The sequence below is a fragment of the Geotrypetes seraphini genome, chromosome 6 (genome assembly GCF_902459505.1).
Source record: "Geotrypetes seraphini chromosome 6, aGeoSer1.1, whole genome shotgun sequence".
In the NCBI taxonomy this organism is placed as follows: Eukaryota; Metazoa; Chordata; class Amphibia; order Gymnophiona; family Dermophiidae; genus Geotrypetes; species Geotrypetes seraphini.
In genome coordinates this window covers 22,305,172-22,324,779 of record NC_047089.1, presented here as the reverse complement: position 1 = coordinate 22,324,779, position 19,608 = coordinate 22,305,172, and the positions used below count along the sequence as shown (strand labels likewise).

Here is a 19,608-nt window from a genome sequence, read left to right as displayed (position 1 = left end):
GCCACCCCTGATCTAGGGTCTTCTGGCTGAGGAAATCCACTTGTACATTGTCAACTCCTGCCACATATGCCACCAAGAGATGGGCCTCTGCCCAGCAAATCAGCATCTGGGCTCCCCCACCCCGGTGATGGACATAGGCTCCCACCATTGTGTTGTCTGAGAAAAGTCATACCGCTTTGCTCTGCAGCTCGTTCTTGAACACCTGAAGCGCCAGGCGGCTGGCTCAAAGTTCCAAGCGGTTGAGCGACCACTTCATCTAAGAAAGGGACCAGTCACTCTTCCCAATGTACACCCCAGCCTTAGAGGCTGGCTTTCTGTCAACAGGATCACCCATGCAGAGATGGAAAGGAGAATTCCTCCAGGCTAGATTGCAATGTGCTTCTGCTGGCCAAGGTAGCTGCTGCAGGAGCAAATTCCCTCTGCAGGCACCAGCAGGAAAGGAGCACCTTCTGGAGTGAATTCAAGTGCGCTTTTGGCCAAAGAACCACGTCCATGGTAGCAACCACTGATTCCAGTACCTGAAAATAATGCAAGCTATCAGACAAGTCTCGTTTCAAATTGCCTGTATCTGACATATAAGCTTCTCGCTGCGGGTTTCTGAGAGGAACAACTTGTTCTCCCTTATGTCAAACCAGACTCCCAGACACTCCAAGATCTGTGAAAGAAATTTGTATAAGACACAGTCCACTGGAGGCTTATATGTGCACATTCCCCCTTTCTTTTGTTATGACACTGGATTTTTTTTTTTTTTTTAATGTATAAACATTTTTTCCTCTTTTAAATGTGTTCTCTTCTATTATTCTATTTTATAGTTTTGCTCAAATTTGTTTCTTATTTCATAATTATAATTTAAGCTTGATTTTTTATATACTTATGAGTGTTTTAATTTTAGTTGGATTGTTCTAATTATAATTATAGTTATGGTTTATATATTTTTGTTGTATGTCTTTAGACTCCTGATGCAGGCCACAGGGTCAGAGTAATCCTGTGTGTGTATGTGTAAATCTATATATGAGAGATCTATACTCAAACTGAAATTAGCTGATAACAAAAACCACAGCTACCCAAACCCATCCTCTTGATGACTCCATAGCATGTGTGATTGCAGGATAGCCACAATGAATATGTTAAAGATCTGTATAAATTGGAGATTCCAATGCAAGAAAATTCTCTCAAGAAAAAAAAGGAGTGGAGAAACAGAACTCACTGAAAACTTAACAAATGGAGCTGAATTGTTAAGTTTTCAGTGAGAAAATTATCTCATACATATTTGTGAATATCCAAGCAAACATGACCGACTGTAGAATCCTCAGGACAGATTTAAGGAGTCCTGCTGTAATTTCAATGTATAAAGGGTCACTACAACAGTAGGCATCATAGCCTCTTAACTGAAGTACTCAGTTGCATGTTACAAGTACATGATTATGGCTGGTGTCCTCTCCAATTTATTTGAAAACTGTGGAATTTTACTGACAATATCAGTAAATAGCATTTTTTTTTTTTTTAATGAAAACCAATTCTGTGTAAAGCATTAAAGCCCTTACCGACAGCCCTATTCAAATATTTGGATCAGGCTAGAACAGGCTTGGCCAAGTTCAGTTCGAAGGCTGCAAACATGAATGCAGTGAACATGCAAATCTCTCATGCACATTAGAGAAACCTGGAAAACCTGATCTTTTTGCAGCCCTCAAGTACAGAAGATAAACAAGCCTGGGCTAGAATGATACAAACCAAAACTATATTTGAAGTATATAACAAGAGTAAAAATTTATTTGTGTATGGCACAAGCTCAATAAGTACAAAATAACTTGGAAAGAATACAGGTTTACTTCTTAATACCAAATAGAAGTTAATTCTTAAGAGCAAAACTTCATGGAAACTGGTATGGTGGAAAATATTTTTTAGAGAGACAGTTTCATGGCACAGACTAGATTTTCTGTCCAATAGGGTTTGCAGACACAAAGTTCAAGCCCTTATGGATAGTTGATTATTTTGTGGAATCTGTGTGCCCACTGCCGGCCAAAGACCTAAAGTGATCAGCATCCAGGATTTGGTTTACTTCCAAGTGTGTGTGTTCAGAGGGGGGAAACAGGAGTGGATTCAGCTTCAGCTCCTCAACAGTTACATAAGTAAAACTGATGAAAAAGGGTTGTCGTCCCCCCACAGCTGTACAACTGTAATATTAGTCAAACACTTTTTTGTGCATTTTTCCATACATTCTACCAATGATATCTTCTATATAGAGCACAATATGGATCATCAAACCTTAAAAAAGCTTGCTTCTCAGAGCTTTTTACTACACTACAATTGTAGGGTTTAAGGTTTGTAAATTAGTGAAAATATAAACAGCAAATGGGATTATTTTCTTTATGATGTAGAGATTAAAGCTGACGATTTTATACTTCCATGTACAACCATTATCCCCATACCCAGCACCCCCAGACTCTTGAGGATCCCATCACTCCATGAACAGTTGAGAGGCAGCTCTCCTTTAGGATCCTAAAGTCACTGCAGTATGATAAATCTCATTGTAAAGAAAAGCTGATATGTGTTGCTACATCATCCGTCTTTTCTCTAAGAGTTTGCGGGATGAGATGTTTTGCTTCTTCTCCGATGCCTGCTCTCAGGCTCAGAACAAAGCAAGTCCCCCAACCTCCATCAGGCTCAGCTGCAGCTTCTGCACCTGCCCATGATGTACAACAGCAAGTCACAGTAAGCTGTTTTGTGCCTTTTCCGATGCCTGTTCTCTGGTGTTGCTTCACTGATTAAGTTGAGCCAACTGCCCTGCACTGAACACCACAATGCTGTGTTCTTCCTGCACCAAAGAACATCACTGACTTGGATCCAGCACCAAGGCCACTGCTGCTTCCCTTCTAGATACTGTGATGGAATGCCGTCAACATCTGTGCCTGTGCTGATGCCTGCTAGAAATCAAGTTGAGTCATTATGATTAGAGGTGCGAAGAAAAGAAACTCGTCATTGAGACCACTGCTGGGAGAAACAGAGAAAAGAAGGAATTGGTGCAGTGGGGCACAGGAATCTAAGTATGGAGTGGGATTGGGTCTTGGAATAAGTAGGAGACAAAAAAAAAGAGGGGAGTGAAGTGATAACAAGAGTAAGGGAAGACTAGGGAACAAGAAGGGAAGAGCAAAAATATGGTGTCAAGACAGGAAGAAAGTATGTCTGCAGAAGGGGAAAAGAAGAGGTAAGGGGACATAGAATGTGAGAGGAAGTGTGAGGTAAAAGGGTGGGGTGGCAACAAGAAGGATATAAGTGATGTAAAAACATGGAGGGAGCAAGAAGGGGTGCAGGTGGAATTTTGTGGGAGTGGAAAGTGTTACTTTGGGGCTGCCAAGATCTCTTGTTTTAGCTGGAGTAGGTAGTGTTGGATTCAGGCCACAGAGATCCTCTTGTTTTTGCATGAGCGGGAATTGTGATGTTGGTGCCACAAGCCCTTGATGTTTAATCTATATTCTGAATCCCCTATTGTTAAACATTACCACATACCACTAAGCACCAATGCAAATAGTCATGGTAAATGAACAAAAAGTACCTTATGAACAATACAATCTAGGAGCTAGTCTTGTTCATTTTAACATTAAAGCTGAAACTAATTCAAATGGAATAAATTATTCAAACTTTGCAAACCGTATTTTAGGAAATCTATTCTAATGCAAACACTGAAGACGAGTAAATAATGCACAGATTACTAAACCTTACAACAGGTTCATTTTGATTTTAAACAGAGCATTCTACAACAAAGTTCTTTAGGAACTTAGAAGATATGATTCTAAGTATTAACTGAACCAAGACTGTAGTTCTAACCATTCCAGTACAAAACTAGTCTCATTTATTAAATACGACACAAAAAGGAATTCCTGTATTTTTTGCTCCATAAAGACGCACTTTTTTCCCCCAAAAAAGTGGGTGGAAATAAGGGTGCATCTTATGAAGTGAATATACCACCCCCCCCCCCCCCCCCCGGCAATGCATTTAAATTGTGGAGGTCTGTGGACGGCTGCATGCTGCTTGTCAGGGCCCGCAGCACACAGTGCGCTAATGCCTGGGCCCATGACACTTCCTAATTGTGCCAGTCGCTGGTGCATCGCTGGACGGCTGCCTGTTTACCAGCTTGTCGGGGCCAGCGGCGCACAAGCACGCTGCTGCGTGGGTGTGTGCCACTTCTGAATGGTTGCCTCAGTTCTCGCTAGCTCCTCATGAGAACTGAGGCAGCCATTCAGAAGTGGCATGCGCCCATGCAGCCCCCAACATGTTGGTAATCAGCAGGCAGCCGTCCAGCGAAGCACCAGTGACCGACACAATTGGGAAGTGGCATGGGCCCAGGCATTAGCACGCTTGTGTGCCACGGGCCCCGACAAGCAGCAGGCAGCCATCCACCAACCTTCACAATTTAAAGGTACTGCCGGGGATGTTGGGACAGAATTTAAAGGTGCTGGGGGCTGGGATGGAATTTAAAGGTGCCGGGGGTATGTAAAAGTGATGATTGACTGATTGGGGGGGGCTTGGATGGAATTTAAAGGTGCCGGGTATATATTAGTATATAATTTGATTCAGAATGGGTTTTTTCTTGTTTTCTTTCTCTAAATCTGGGGTGCGTCTTATGGAGCGAAAAATACGATATTATACACATATGCCATGCAAAATTAGTAATTGGCAAACAGGCTGAAAATTAAATTGCGATGTTCAGAAGCTCAAATTGTGCCATCTTATAAGGTAAGAGGGGTTAGGGGGGGGGAATAGTAAAAAGCATGGTTCTAATTTCAAAATCATGTACTCATGTTATATAGAGAAGCAACGCCTGAAGATTTATTTGCAAAGAATACTAGGGGAAATGAAAACAAAAACATTCATATCTTTTCTGCAAAAAAAATTCTGTAAATTTTACAAAATCTGAAGTATTAAAGTACATCTTGAACCACTATGCAGTATTTTGGTTTTGGTCTGCCAGCTGGATATAATACTGGTACTCGATACAGAATTCCATGCAGAACCTGCCAAGATATTTCTCCTGTCGCAGACTTCAGAGAAAGAAGTGAATCACTACCAGTGAAGACATACCAGAAAAGATGCTTAAGCAAGAACCGGGATCCCTAAATTCAAATTTTCCAGAGAGAGAGAGACATGAATTGTAGATATACATTTAACTGCTGCCAAACAGTAATATAAAGAGGCATGTTATGGGAAATATGAAAACATTAGTCTAATTTTGAATACAATATTCCCTAATAGATGGACCACCAAGAAAAGAACCAGATACATTACCAACATAGCTGGCAAGGGTGTGGCTACAATCAAAATAGTCTGAGATCACTGCAGCACTTATGCAGCAACCCTTCTTTCTAAATTGCCTTTTTAATATGAATACCTACATCTACCCTCAAAGATACTGTGTGAAAATTTCCTTCCAAATTATTTTGGCACCATTCCTATTGAGAAAATAAAAAAATGCAAGACCAATCCAGCAAACAAAATAGACTCTCTTGCAGGCTTATTTTCTACAAGGGAAAAATGGCAATAATAAATATTTTTCACTATAAAAGGTCTAAGAACCCAATTTATTTTATTCTTGATCACTCTTAATTCTTCACTTTTCTCCCTTCAGTGGCATAATTTACAATTTTTTCCTCCCTAACACAGTAAGACTAAATGATGTAAAACAATAGCTTTTACAATTGTTCTCTTCTTGGTTTATGTCTTCCAAAACATTGGGTTCTGACTCAATCGTCTTTGGAAGTTTTCATACCTAGAAAAGACAGACAATTAGCTAAATGAATATTGAAGTGAATATTTGCAGTTTTGGGAGTACCTTGCAAGTAATCTATAATAAATAAAGCCAGTAATCCTTCAGCATTCTGTTAAAAGTAAAATTTCACCACCCGATAGTGCTATTTCTCAGACCTGTATATTTTATGGCTTTGTCTATGAAAGCAGTGAAAGGGGACTGATAAAGGAATGTAGAAGATAACAAGAGGACAGACTAAACAAAACCTGGAAAAAGACTAAATAATAGATGGGGTGTAACAGAAAGAAAGGTAGAATATAGAAAGGAAGCAGAGGAAAACACAAGTGGAGAAGGAAGACTGGGGAAAGAGGGCTTTACAAACCTTTACAAATCACCTTTACAAACAGTCAAAAGATTAGAATTAAAGAGAAATAAAGTGGCTTTAACAAGATTTAAACAATAGCCGTTTCCTCTTCTTACAACTCAAGATTTTTTTTATTCATCTGGCAATTTGCTCTTAATAGCCATACTGGGTCAGTTCAAAATGTACAGCGCTGCGTACGCCTTCAAGTCATAAGTAGTAGTCCATTGGTCCATCTAGCCTAGTATCTTGTTTCCAACTGTGGCCAATCTAGGTCATAAATATCTGGCAGAAACCCAGATAGCAGCTGTTTTCCCCATGTCTGTTACAATAGCAAAACTATGAACTTTTCCTCTAGGAATTTGTCCAAGCCCTTTTTTTTTTTTAAACCTAGCTATGCTAACCATTGTTACCACATCCTCTGGCAAAGAGTTCCAAAGCTCAACTATTCTCTGAGTGAAAACATATTTCCTCCTATTAAAGGATTTCAATGAAACTGAGTGTCATCCTAGTCTTTATAATTTTTGAAAGAATAAAAAAAAAAAAATTCACTTTACCCGTTCTATACCATCAGGATTTTCTAGACCTCAAATCATATCTCCCCTCAGCTCTCTTTTCCAAGCTGAAGACCCTAACCTCTTTAGCCTTGCCTCATATGAGGAGTTCCATTCCCCTTAATCACCCCTTAATCACTCTTCTTTGAACCTTTTCTAATTCAGCTATATCTGAAATATGGCGACCAGATTTGAAAACAATACGCTAGAGATGAGATCGCACCATGGAGCAATACAGAGGCATTATAGTATCCACGGTCTTATCATCCCTTCCCTAATAATTCTTAGCATCCTACTTGCTTTTTCGACTGCCATCACACATTGGGCAGAAGACTTAAGTGTCGTTTCTTGAGTGCTGACTCCTAAGGTGGACCCTAGCATCTGGCAACTATGATTTGGATTATTGCTCCCAATGTGCATCACTTTGCATTTGTCCACACATTAAATTTCATCTGCCATTTGGACGCCCAGTCATCCAAGGTCATCCTGCAATTTTTCACAGTCCACCTCATTTTATCACCTCGTTTGTTGTTCTGATTTACAGATCATTTATGTCCTTCTCTCCATTGTCAATTCTCAACCATAAGCTTTCCACCTATCTGTGTTATAAGCCTGAAATAGATCTCCTGAGTTACCATGTTCTCTGACCACGTTCATATTCAATTTAAAAGGGACACACCTTTAAGGCTGCTTTTAAAATGGTTCAGACATTGATAAGCACTTCCATAACACTTCCTATTTGACTGTAACCCAATGGTTTATTCCAGGAGTGACCCTGGGTTACTCTTGTAGCAAGTCAAAAACAATGCCAGAAATACATACTGCACCTGAATTTAATTCACCATAGCTACTACTGAAAAAACAAAATCTTAAATTCAATGAGAAACACCCATCTAGCGAGTGGGATGCTATCCAGTAAAATACAGTTTATTCCAAGTTTATCACACAATTGGTACTCGTTTACATACATAACACAATTAAAGGTGTCTATACGCCCACTAGCCTTACCATTTTAGGATCACATTTGCAGGGATGAAAACTTCAGAGGGGTTTGGTGTCATCTGAGTCTGAGAAACAGCAAATGATGTAGCAAAATTATAGAAGTTGTCCAACATCTTTTGAGTGAACTGAAAGGCAAAAATTTTCTAAAGTAATGCCCATATTTCTTTTCTGTATATATGAAGAAAAATAGGCGAGGATGAATTCATTCTAAAAATCAGTATCTTTTGTTTTATACATTAACTAGTTTTTCCTTCTGCCCCCTTTCTAGTAGAATTTTTTTTACAACTAATATATTAAAATGGATTTAACAGAAAAAGTGGCTCTTGAGTAACTGAAATATTGTTTGTCTGTATGCTAAAATCTTAAATTTTAAACTGGTATATCATCTAATATAATAAAATGCTAGGTCGCGTATGCGCACTCAAAAGTCGTGTTCCCTGATCCGTCGCGAAAACACGAGTGCGCATGCATGGCCCCGGCTGCGGCTTTCAATAAAAAAAAAAAAAAAAAAAACAACTTACACAGCTGCGGCAGCCTTCCTCACCCCCGCCTCTCACTCTGCATGCTACCGGCTCCTCTCTCAAACTGCACCAGACTCTGCTGTTCTTCGGTCTGCCCTGCTCCTTTCCTTACTATATTTTTAAGTTGAAAGACGAGGCAGCGGCTCCTCTCAGGATCCCCACCTGCGTCGGAAGCCACCGTGTCTTTCAAATTAAAAATATACTAAGGCAAGGAGTAGGGCAGAACGATCTTCAAAATGGCGGCAACTCGATCTCCGTTCCTCCGGGGGGGGGGGTCTGGGAGGAGAGGGATCGCGGCCACTCAGCGCACCCAGCGAGGAGCCCAGCGACTTTCCGCTGCCCGGGACCCGAGTCATTTGCCGCCCCCCCCCCCCTTCCCTTCCCGCGGGCCCGACTACACATGACGATTTAAGCAGCGTGTGCATCAGTCTTCACACGCTGCTTCGGGCCCTTCTACTGCCCTGATTTGCTCCGGACGTGCCAGAGTAAATCAGGGCAGTAGAAGGACCCGAAGCAGCGTGTGGGGGTAGGGAAATGGAAGGGGGAGGGAATGCTGCTTTGCACACACAGAGAGAGGGAGGAAGGGAGACAGAAAGACAAGAAGAAAGACACAGGGGCAGGTGCACAGGGAACTGGTGTGGGGGGAGGGAATGCTGCTTTGGACAGACAGACAGAGGGAGGAAGGGAGACAGAAAGACAAGAAGAAAGACACAGGGGCAGGTGCATGTGCACAGGGAACTGGTGTGGGGGAGGGAAATGGAGGGGGAGGGAATGCTGCTTCGGACAGACAGACAGAGGGAGGAAGGGAGACAGAAAGAAAAGAATAAAGACACAGGGGCAGGGAGATATACAGAAAGACAAACAGACAAAGGGGGCCAGGGACAGAGACAGAAAGAAAGACAGCAGGAATCGCGTCAGGAGGGGTGCGGGATGCCGCAGAGGGAACTTTTCCAATGGGTGCAACTGGGCGGCTGTCGGGAGCCTCTGATCAGGGGCAGAGCAAGGTAAGTGTATCATAGGGATAAGAAGGAGTAGGGGGGGAGAAAAAGGAAGGGACGCCTACTGCTGGACAGGGGGAGAAGGAAAGAGGTGCTGATGGACAGGGGGGGTGAAGAAAAAGGAACGGAGGCCTAATGTTGGACAGGGGGAGAAGGAAGGTGCTGCTGGACAGGGGGGAGGTAAAACAAAGGGAGAAGGGCTGCTGCTGCATAAGGAGAACTGTGAAGGGGTGGTGGTGGTGGACACAGGGGAGGTAAAAGGAAGGGAGAATGGACAGGGGGAGCAGGCAAGGGGTGATGATGGACAGCCAAGGAAAAAGAAAGATAGAAAGAAAGAAAGCGGCTAAGGAGAGAGAGAGAGAGAGAGAAATAAATAAAGAGAGACACACACACATATATTCTAGCACCCGTTAATGTAACGGGCTATAAGACTAGTATATATATATATATATATATATATATATATATATATATATATATATATAAAATAAACCATCATAAAACAAATCTTTACATATGCTGCTTCTAAAAGGAACACCTTGCATATGCAAGTAAGTTGTAAGGAAACTGTCCAAACACATCATAAGACAATAAGCACATGACCAACTTTCACAACAAACAAACAGAACAGGTAACAACAGATGCTACATTACTAACAAAATGTCTGTCAAACTAGATAAGGAGCTACATTATAAAAACTAATGAGTTAGCCAAACTCTTCAGAATGGACACCTACAGTTTAAATTACCTGAGTGAATGAATCAGCTGTTGATACAGCAGCATTGACTATAGGTGTCTGCTGGGCTAACTGTTCTAATAACTCCACAGAGATTCCAATCTGGGCAACTGATGGTGTTTGAGGAATATTCATGGTTCCAAATGGATGCTGGCTTCCTTCTCCTGAAAAGGGACATTGTAAGAGGGCCTTTAAGTTGTACAAAATATTTATCTGCACATTTCAGACATTACATCACTAGATATGCTTTTACACAACTTCCTTTGCAAATTCTAAAAATTCTGCAAATTCCCACCTTGCCAAATGTACTACTCACACTTTAAGAGGACATATACATTAACAAAATAAGTTTTAATTAGGGGTGTACACCAATTAACATTTTTAATCGCACAATTGCAATTAAAATTTTTAAATCATTCAATCGCATGATTTAAATGCAAAAGAACTGAAATATATTTTAGCATGTATAGTTTACTTTTTTTATTGATCTTAAACATTCAACCAATAACTCTGATTAAAGTTTCCTTAAAACATAATTCCTTCAACTGTATAAGCTTGAATGTAGAGACATGGGCCAATTAAGTGCCAAAACGTGGCTTCTATGAATATTTTTTTTCAATTTAGCTGGCATCTCTCTCAGTTGTAGCTGTAGGTGAACTACATTCAGGTGCACCAGGGGAATTAGGATCTAATGTTGTACTTGAGGCAATGGAAGGTTAAATGGCTTGCCCAAAACCATAGGGACCAGCAGAGAGATTTGAACCTGACTTTGGTTGTCAGCCTGGTATTCTAACCTCTAGACCAGGAGTAGGCAATTCCGGTCCTCGAGCCGGAGCCAGGTCAGGTTTTCAGGATAGCCACAATAAATATGCATGAGATAGATTTGCATCTCAAGGAGGCAGTGCATGCAAATCCATCTCATACATATTCATTGTGGATATTCTGAAAACCTGACCTGGCTCTCGAGGACCAGAATTGCCTACCCCTGCTCTAGACTACTCTGCTGCAAAGCTGCAGTTACTTGCATAAGTACACTAGGTACTATTCTATAAAGCAGCACCTGTCAAATCTAGAAGCCAGTTCCATACTGCACAGTGCAGTAAGTTTGGGCTGGTCCATGGATTCAAGTCCCTTGAGAAGCTTGTGCACACTATCAGGTGTGCACATTGCACAGCGCACTTACTGTAGGTACACCAGCCATCGATATGGTGTATGCAGTCGTGTCTATAATTTGGCATCACAGTGGTTAGTATTCTATAATGGTTTAGGTTGCACTCAGCATATGAGACTGGGGCACCTAAATCGAGGCAGCTTTGTGGCGAAGTAGCTTAGTGGTTAGACATCCAGCAAAGCTATAGAATTGCCACCACAGAATATACAAATGAAAGAATTATCCATTAAGCCAATTTATTTTAGACAGAGCAGTTGACTGGCACTCTGAAGGAGCAGAGACAACCTACGTTTGTCAATAATAAATTTTGCTTTTGAGAATAAATATTCATATGGAACTGTAGTTGCTGGGAATAAAAAGATAATGTTTTGCCAATTTTGAGAGAGCTGGGTACTTCTCCAGTTGAAGTGCACTCTGCTTTGTAAATTTCCAACTCGCCATCTTCATCATCAGAGCTAGGTGGCAGTTTGAATTTCATTTTCTTCATTTGTTTCTTGGAAGTGAAGGTCTTGGGCTTGGAGGTTTCCATGGCAAGCAACCGTTTTGATAGAAAGCCAAGTATCTTTCTGTTCTGTGAACTGCATATGCTATGGACAAAAACTGAATGTTTAACTTTGCTTGTGGCTGCCAAGTTCTGCATAAAATTTCTCCTTAATGCAAATATGTATGCAGGATCATCATCAGATATGGTAAAATCATGTAACAAATGGCAAACAGTAGGCAGAAAAACTGAACAGGACACATCTTTCTCTCCACCAAGGTGTTCTGTGGCAAATTTGCATGGTTCAAACACTTTACAAAATTTTTCAATCTTTTCCCATTCTGCCTCTGTTAAGAGTGCAAGTAATGTAATGTAATGTAATTTATTTCTTATATACCGCTACATCCGTTAGGTTCTAAGCGGTTTACAGAAAATATACATTAAGATTAGAAAGGTTTTATGCTGTGCCAAAGTCAACACTAGTGGCTCCTTATGTTTTAGCTGCCATTCCAGCATGTCAGATGCACTGTTCTGTCTTGTTGGCAAATCTTGGATCAGCACCTTTTCTGACAAGCAAGTCAAGGCGGTTTACAAACTTTATACAGTTAGAAAGGAACTTCATAAAATTCAAATAGAAAAGAAGCATTTAAAAGAACATATCTAACTTTAAAAAACATGGCTCTACACTGGGAAAATCTATTAAATGGTATGCAGATGGGAGCTCAACCAAAGGAGCGTTCACAAGGCTAGAATGAACAACTTTAGTTCCCTCTTCTACACAGGCCATTTCATACTTTATACCTGAAACTGAGAGCTGCAAGTATTACTGGGGTCGGGGAAAGTGTAGCCTATTCACTGCTTCCAGGTTCAAACATTAATTTGGCAACTGAAATCTCAATCATAGCCACCAACATCAAATACTCTCTGCAGAATTCCTGGCAGCAAAGACTTCAACAAAATCTTCCACTCTCTTTGGCACCATAATTTGAGGAAAAGTGATCTCTGCCAAGGCACATACCAGGAGTATTTCCCTAGTCTTTCCCTTCCTCTTAACCATCTTAAAAAATAAATTCAAAAAAACCACAGGTAATAACCTCAATTACAGGAGCCAAAGCAGAACATCTTGCCCTTTGGAAGCCATCTTGGATCTCATCATATCGATGTCTGTCATGTAGCTTCCAGCTCCTCCACATTACCACTTTTTATGAAGGGCAACATTTGCTCTTCTCTAGGACTCCAAAAGAACTCCCATTTCAAAATGCTCCTCCTGGACTCTTGTCACATACTGCCTTGGGTGAATCTCTTCACAAAGGAAGTTAAATCCTAACAAATAAAAAAATGTAGAAGTGTGTCAAAAAATGAGGGGCTGACATAGGCTTGCAGCATGTGTGCCTAGATCCAGATTTTCTTTTCCCGTTTCTTACAGCTGCCATCTTTGGATTCTGAATCCATAGGACTATTTACTCCATCTTCCAAAAGAACGGGAGATGGGGCTAGTAAAACATGCAAACCTAACCCAAACAACCAACTTCTTTTTTTTAAATTTTTTATAAATGGTAGGCTATTTCTTTAAAAATATATATATACTGCCTAAAAATCTAGGCAGTTCAAAGTATTTCAAAACAATACATCTTATATCTAATAAAAAGCTGCTTCTACCCACATTTCTGTCCATATTCACAATTATTCACATAATTCCATCAACAAATAAACTATCTCCTTCAAATTCTAGAGATATCACTGTATAGGGAGCCAATACAACTGCTCCCTATAGTGATTATAGTTTTAAAACACAACTCTTTTACTTTTCTTCCAATTGATCATTATTATCTGTTCAATCAACAACTGCTGTACAGTCTCAGGGGCCAATGCTGAAACCAAGCAATACACTGACACTTAGTTCATGGCTTCCTAACAGACAAACAACAGCAAAGTTTTGCTCCCCAGTGCAGAAGCCAAACAATATGCACAGAAGCCTAGTATAAAAAATGAGCCCTTACATTAGTGGTCTCAAATCTGCGGCCCGGGAGCCACATGCAGCCCGCCAGATACTATTTTGAGGCCCTCGGTATGTTTATCATAATCACAAAAGTAAAATAAAACAGTTTCTTGATCATATGTTTCTTTAGCTATAAATTATAATATTATTATTAAGACTTAGCCAAAAGGAAAAATTTATACACTATAAAGAGTTTTACCTCATTCCCTTAATAAGACATTAACTCTTTTTTTCCTGCGGCCCTCCAAGTATCTACAAATCCAAAATGAGGCCCTGCAAAGTTTGAGACCGCTGCCTTACATGGTAGAATATACCAGACTCATGTTCACAAGGATCTGCACTAAAAGCACCCAGAGTTGCATGTGCACATCTCTGTACATATACCAGAATACTGTTGTGAATAAAATGTTTGCAATATCAATACTAATATACAGAATAGCACTCCCAAAACATGCATAGATGTGTGCATGTGATGCTGTCTGCTGATACAACTTTTTTTGTAGACAGACTTGCAATTCAGTGCAGCACACCCCTTCCCTCATCTATCAGTGGGAATGTGTAGTGCAGTGGTTGGAGCTACAGCCTCAGGACTCTGATGTTGTGGGTTCAAATCCCATGTTGCTCCTTGTGATCCTGGGCAAGTCACTTAATTCCCCATTGACCCAAGTACATTTTTCCCTGTCTGTCCCGAAAAATGCTTGAGTACCTTTAACCCTGTGCTCTTTATGGAAACCCAGAAAAAAAAAAAGTTGTGGTCTATATGCTTGTAGTTAAAAAAGAAAACATCTGTTTGAATGTTATAATGTTTATTGGTAATGTTTGATACAGAGCAAATCAGAATTGTACTGTCAGGGATCTTCCTCATTTTCCTTCTTCCAGTTAATCCTTATGGTGCTACTTGATTGCTTTGGTATGAACAGTGGGCAGGAGCAGCTCTCTGGGTAGGAGGTGGAGTTGAAAACATGACAGTTTTCTGCAAGCAACTTGCATGTTCAGATGCAAAACCCCTACAGTTCAGGACCACCAGACACACTGCACTAGAATACTGCATATGCCTACTTGATATGTCCCTGGCATTTTCAATGCACAGATCATATTAGTCTGCCCAGCACTGGCATTGTTCCACAACTACTAAAGGTGTCTTCAAAGCTAGCATCATGAGCATGCTATGTGCCAGTGTCTATGCAAAGCACTGAATTGTGCAGTCGCAAAATTGAGCACTAAAATTGCTAATCTAACTGGTGAACAAAGCCTAGAACACTTTTCTACATCAACCCCTTAATTAGAAGAGCAAGCTCAAGCTGCCTTTTAATTGGCTATATTTCAAACTGCTCTTAATAAGTAAATCTATTTTTCAATGTAAAAAGGTAGATTGGGAGGAAATGGAAAAGATTTTCAAAACGAAGATGTATATTGCATGAATATTTCACCTGGCTGTCAATTTAATGAAAGATTTTGTTACCAGATTAAAAGAAAAAAAAAAAAAATAAGAATGTTAATGTATCTTTATCCTTACCAGACTTTAAACCAGAAATTTTAAAGATGGCACTTGGCTTCTCATTTGTGATGAATCCCAGGAGTTGCCATACTGGCATCCCACTCTGGTCAGGATATGAAATGTAGACAGAGCCTCCCATTCTCTCAGGAAATGGAATAGTCCCCAACATAAAAACTACTACATGGTTGATACTTTCATAGTCAGGCAAGTTAAATACAAATTTATCCTTTGTGATTTGCTGTGCATCTGTTTGCACCTAGAAGAAAGTTAACACATAATATTTAGTATAAAGTCTCATGTTTTAAAATCTTATCATACAGAATTATTAGAACCACAAAATATTTTTTAAAATACATGATTTCTTTAAACTAAGACATCTTCTCTCTTGGACTAATAAAAAGAGATTATGTACAAATCCAGTAGATATGTGAGACATTCTAGACAGTAGGGACGTACAAAAACAATCCCCCAAAAAGCTAGGGCAGGCTTGCTGCGCTGATCCTTAAAACAGTGGACCCAAAGGTGGAGGAGTCCTGTCTTGCCACCACATCCACTCTGTAGAATGTGGTAAATGTGTGAAGAGAACATAAGAATAGCCTTACTGGGTCATACCAATGGTCCATCAAGCCCAGTAGCTCATTCTCACGGTGGCCAATCCAGGTCACTAGTACCTGGCCAAAATCCAAGGAGTAGCAATATTCCATACTACCAATACAGGGCAAGCAGTGGCTTCCCCCATGTCTTTCTCAATAACAGACTATGGACTTTTCCTCCAGGAACTTGTCCAAACCTTTCTTTAAAACCAGCTACGCTATCTGCTCTTACCACATCCTCTGGCAACACATTCCACAGCTTAACTATTCTCTGGGGCTTTTTTCGCTGGAGAAGCGGAGACTTAGAGGGGATATGATAGAGACTTACAAGATCACGAAGGGCATAGAGAAAGTGGAGAGGGACAGATTCTTCAAACTTTCGACAACTACAAGAACGAGAGGGCATTTGGAAAAATTAAAAGGGGACAGATTCAGAACCAATGCTAGGAAATTGTTCTTCACTCAATGGGTGGTGGACACCTGGAACGCGCTTCCAGAGGGCGTGATAGGGCAGGGTACGGTATTGGAGTTCAAGAAGGGATTGGACAATTTTCTGAAGGAAAAGGGGATAGAAGGGTATAGATAGAGGGCTACTATACAGGTCCTGGACATGATGGGCCGCTGCGTGAGCGGACTGCTGGGCATGATGGACCTTTGGTCTGACCCAGCATTGGCACGGCTTATGTTCTTATGAGTGATGGGACATCTCAGTCTACATCCTTTCTCTGGCATCCTGACATTAATGTCCTATTGGGATGCTCTGGAAGGACTCTTAAAGGTCGCTAAAACCATGTCCAGGTTGTATCCCATGACTCATGAATGTCAGCGATTGTTTGGGATAGATGCATCAATTTTTTTTTTTTTTTTTATTGCCTTGGGTTGCATAAAGGATCGACGTACTATTTGCTGTAGCGATACGTTTTGAAAAGTATTTTTTTTCCTTTTGAATAGAGATTTTGTAGAGTGATGCTTTTTCTTTGAAAAGATTTAGGGCTTCTTTTACAAAGCGCGGTAGCAGTTTAACGCACGTAATACCATGCGCTAAACCACCCGCCACACTAGTCGCTACCGCCTTCTCTTGAGTAGGTGGTAGTTTTTAGGCCAGTGCAGGGGTTAGCGCATGATGAATAGCTGCATGTGTTAAAACTGCTACCACAGCTTCGTAAAAGGAGCCCTTAATGTCGAGAGGGAGCGATGGCATCTCCATCTCCTCTCCAAGGAGCATAATTGATGTTGCATTAAAGGTTCTGGAAAGTACTATGGTTTCTTTTTGAATGTTTATGTTTATGCCCAACATAAGCAGCAGGAAATTTATTTTATTCTTTTGGGATTATCACATACTTGTGACCTGCATTTACTACTATTAGTAACATGATGGGATTTATGGACATCAATATAGCAACTTATGTCTAATAAAAAGATTTAAACAAACAGACAATTTTATGACATCACCCCCACCCTCCAAGTTCCACCTGTACCAGTCCTCTAGCAAAATAGTTTTCCCTACTTGTTCTGTAGACCCTCCTAGCAAATGTGTTTTTGGACTACCCACAATTCATCTGTATGAGGTACAGAGTCTGAAAGAAAATTGGTGATTGACAAAAACTTTCTAGTTATAAACTCCACAAAATTCCTTAACATTTGTAGTGTATACCTCAGTTTTTCAATATGAAGTTCCAAGCAGAACTGAAGCTTCTACTAGTACTTCTTATTTTGACGATATCTCAAAATTCAATTAACGTTTTGGCTTGTTAAATATATATATATTTTTAATTATTTTACTAGAACAACTAGATTCCCTGAAGAGAACATTAACAACCTCCTTTTAATTTATACATAAATACAATATTGCAAACAAGTCAGAACTTTTAAGTCTACATTAGCAGCTCAACTCTACTTTATTATCTTGAGGCCTCCTCCTCCTATTTAGTGCCACCCAGATTTTACGTCAGCTCCCCTACTACAACGAGACCTGGGGTAACAAAACCCAGTCTTCCCTGTTTGGAGGGGAGGGGGAAAAGCAATGAGGAAGACAATTTTGTATCTCCCACGCTCCAACACACACACACATTATATATATATACATACACCCAAAGACCCCAAAGTGAGATATATATATATATATATACTGTAGTTCGTTTTATAACTCGTCCTCCACAATGAGCATCGAGCTTTCAGGTCCAAGACACAACAGTACCCACAATCTTGAACCTCGCCGTTTCACAGAAACCCGAGACAGCCTCAGGAGCAAAAACCTGCTACAGACTAGACTAGTCGAGCAGAATAAGAAGTAGCAAGAAAAGACAAAGGGAACTGACTGAAAGATACAAAAAAAAAAAAAAAAAAGGCCCCAAAGTGACAGCGCTCGGGGCTCTGAAACACCCCCTTGCAGAAAAGCAAGAGGCGGGGACGTGCAGGGCTTCCTCCTCGTCCACAGCGCCCAAACCTCCCTTGTCAGCCTCTTAAAATCACCTACCAGCCTCCCTGCAACTAAACAACCGAACATGTCTCCGTCAAACAGCGACACTAGTCACCACTTCATGATATTGGACGGCTGGAGACAAGACAGGAGCACCATCGGGCCGCGAACCTGCGGCCTACTTCCCCCCCAACACCGCCCCTTTCTTTCTCGCCCAATGAGAAGAGCGGAAACGTCCAGAACGGTCCGAGACAGGGGCGGTGCCCAAACAACAAATGAGCCTCGCGCCCCTCGCCATCCTTGGGAACTGTTTGTGGTCCGATCTCCGCAAAACTCACTGAGGTGGGGCCGGCGTAAAAGACAAATCCGGACTTCCCGGATCCTGGACAAAGGCGCCGGTAGATGTTTCTACCGCGGGCCGGCGAGATTAAATGCTCCGACGGCCGCACCCCACCCCACTCTCTTTGCCTGTCCTGGCGCCCCAGACGCACAGGTCAGGACTCGGGATAGAGCTGTCCACGCGGGAACTTCCTGCCTAATGAAAGCAGCATAGGAGGGAAATGCTCGATAATTTTGGCTGGTAGGAGATAGAAGATGAAAATCATTTGAGGGTAGAAGGATGGATAGAGAAGCTGAGAGAGCAATAAATGTAGGGAGGAAAGGACAAAAAATGGACAATAAAAAGGATGGTTGAGAAGTAGGGGAAGGGGGTCACAGGGAGTGAAACTGAGCAATAGAATTTTAGTGAAGGGAGGTAGAGACAGTGGCGCCTAGCGTGTCTGACACTACTACGGTACTATTAATTATTTCTAGAACGAGTCTTCATTCTGCAGCAATGCTGCTGGGCAGCTGCGGGAAGATTTTAAACTATAGCGACCGGGAGGAGGTGGGTGGGTGAGAGAGTGGAGCCATAACTGACTGAGCGCCAATTTTTTGGGAGGCCATGGCCCTTGTGGCCTACCCCGTTCGACAACTAGGACTAGGGGTTACAGTTAGAGATAGGGTTACCAGACTTCCGGGTTTTGGAAAGGCTTTTAAAATCACTGTCGGGCAGAACGGCAGTTGCGCAGGTGCGGATGCCGTTTTGCCCAATCAGATCAGGCAGCGGGGGCGGGGATGGTTGGAACAGGGCAGAACTGGGGGCGGGGCGGGGCCTAAGGTGTCCGGATTTTCCAAACGGAGAATCTGGTAACCCTAGTTAGACGGGGTGGTTAAACTGCTGGATAGAGTGGTGAGCAGAGGGCAGAATGGAATTGGATTATGAGTTGAAGGCTATCTCAAAAAGGTGGGTTTTCAACCTTCTTTTGAATGGTGCGTGGTGGACGGACTCTGCTTAGTTTTAATTATATTTTGTAAATTTGGGGGAGGGGGGGAAGGGGAGCTTCGGTGCCCTGAGACCCCCATATTTGGGAGTTCTCTGCCTGGGAAAGGACACAGGTTCTGTGGAGCCAAACTGCAGCTCACAGGGCAAACCTTTGGATGGACCTGTGGAGCCAGCCTGTTGTGTGTCACTTCAGGGCTTGGGGTCTGTT

General features: G+C 41.5%; 1 protein-coding gene across 5 annotated transcripts; it reads right to left on the bottom strand.

The window, feature by feature from the left end:
• Window positions 1–1,755: 1,755 nt before the first annotated feature.
• Window positions 1,756–18,862, bottom strand: HIKESHI (heat shock protein nuclear import factor hikeshi). 5 transcript variants are annotated; one of them, XM_033949952.1, is made up of 5 exons: window positions 18,134–18,305; window positions 15,083–15,320; window positions 9,928–10,079; window positions 7,667–7,785; window positions 1,756–2,924 (listed from the first exon to the last, which is right to left on the bottom strand). In XM_033949952.1, the coding sequence occupies exons 1-5, from the start codon at window positions 18,161–18,163 to the stop codon at window positions 2,897–2,899; spliced, it is 567 nt and encodes a 188-aa protein (XP_033805843.1). In that variant the 5' UTR covers window positions 18,164–18,305; the 3' UTR covers window positions 1,756–2,896. The 5 variants fall into 5 exon arrangements, with proteins under 5 accessions (XP_033805843.1, XP_033805845.1, XP_033805841.1 ...); XM_033949954.1 differs by lacking the exons at window positions 1,756–2,924; window positions 18,134–18,305 and adding exons at window positions 4,784–5,111; window positions 18,415–18,862; XM_033949950.1 differs by lacking the exon at window positions 1,756–2,924 and adding an exon at window positions 4,784–5,111 and having other exon boundaries at window positions 18,134–18,308.
• Between the last annotated feature and the right edge of the window lie 746 nt (window positions 18,863–19,608).

Coding starts and splice junctions, on each gene's coding strand:
- HIKESHI (XM_033949950.1), bottom strand. CDS start 18,163: ATGTTCGGTTGTTTAGTTGCAGGGAGGCTG. Junction 10,080..15,082: donor AATTTCTGGTTTAAAGTCTG/GTAAGGATAAAG, acceptor GTCCCTTTTCAG/GAGAAGGAAGCCAGCATCCA. Junction 5,112..7,666: donor GCAAATGTGATCCTAAAATG/GTAAGGCTAGTG, acceptor ATTTGAATTTAG/GGATCCCGGTTCTTGCTTAA.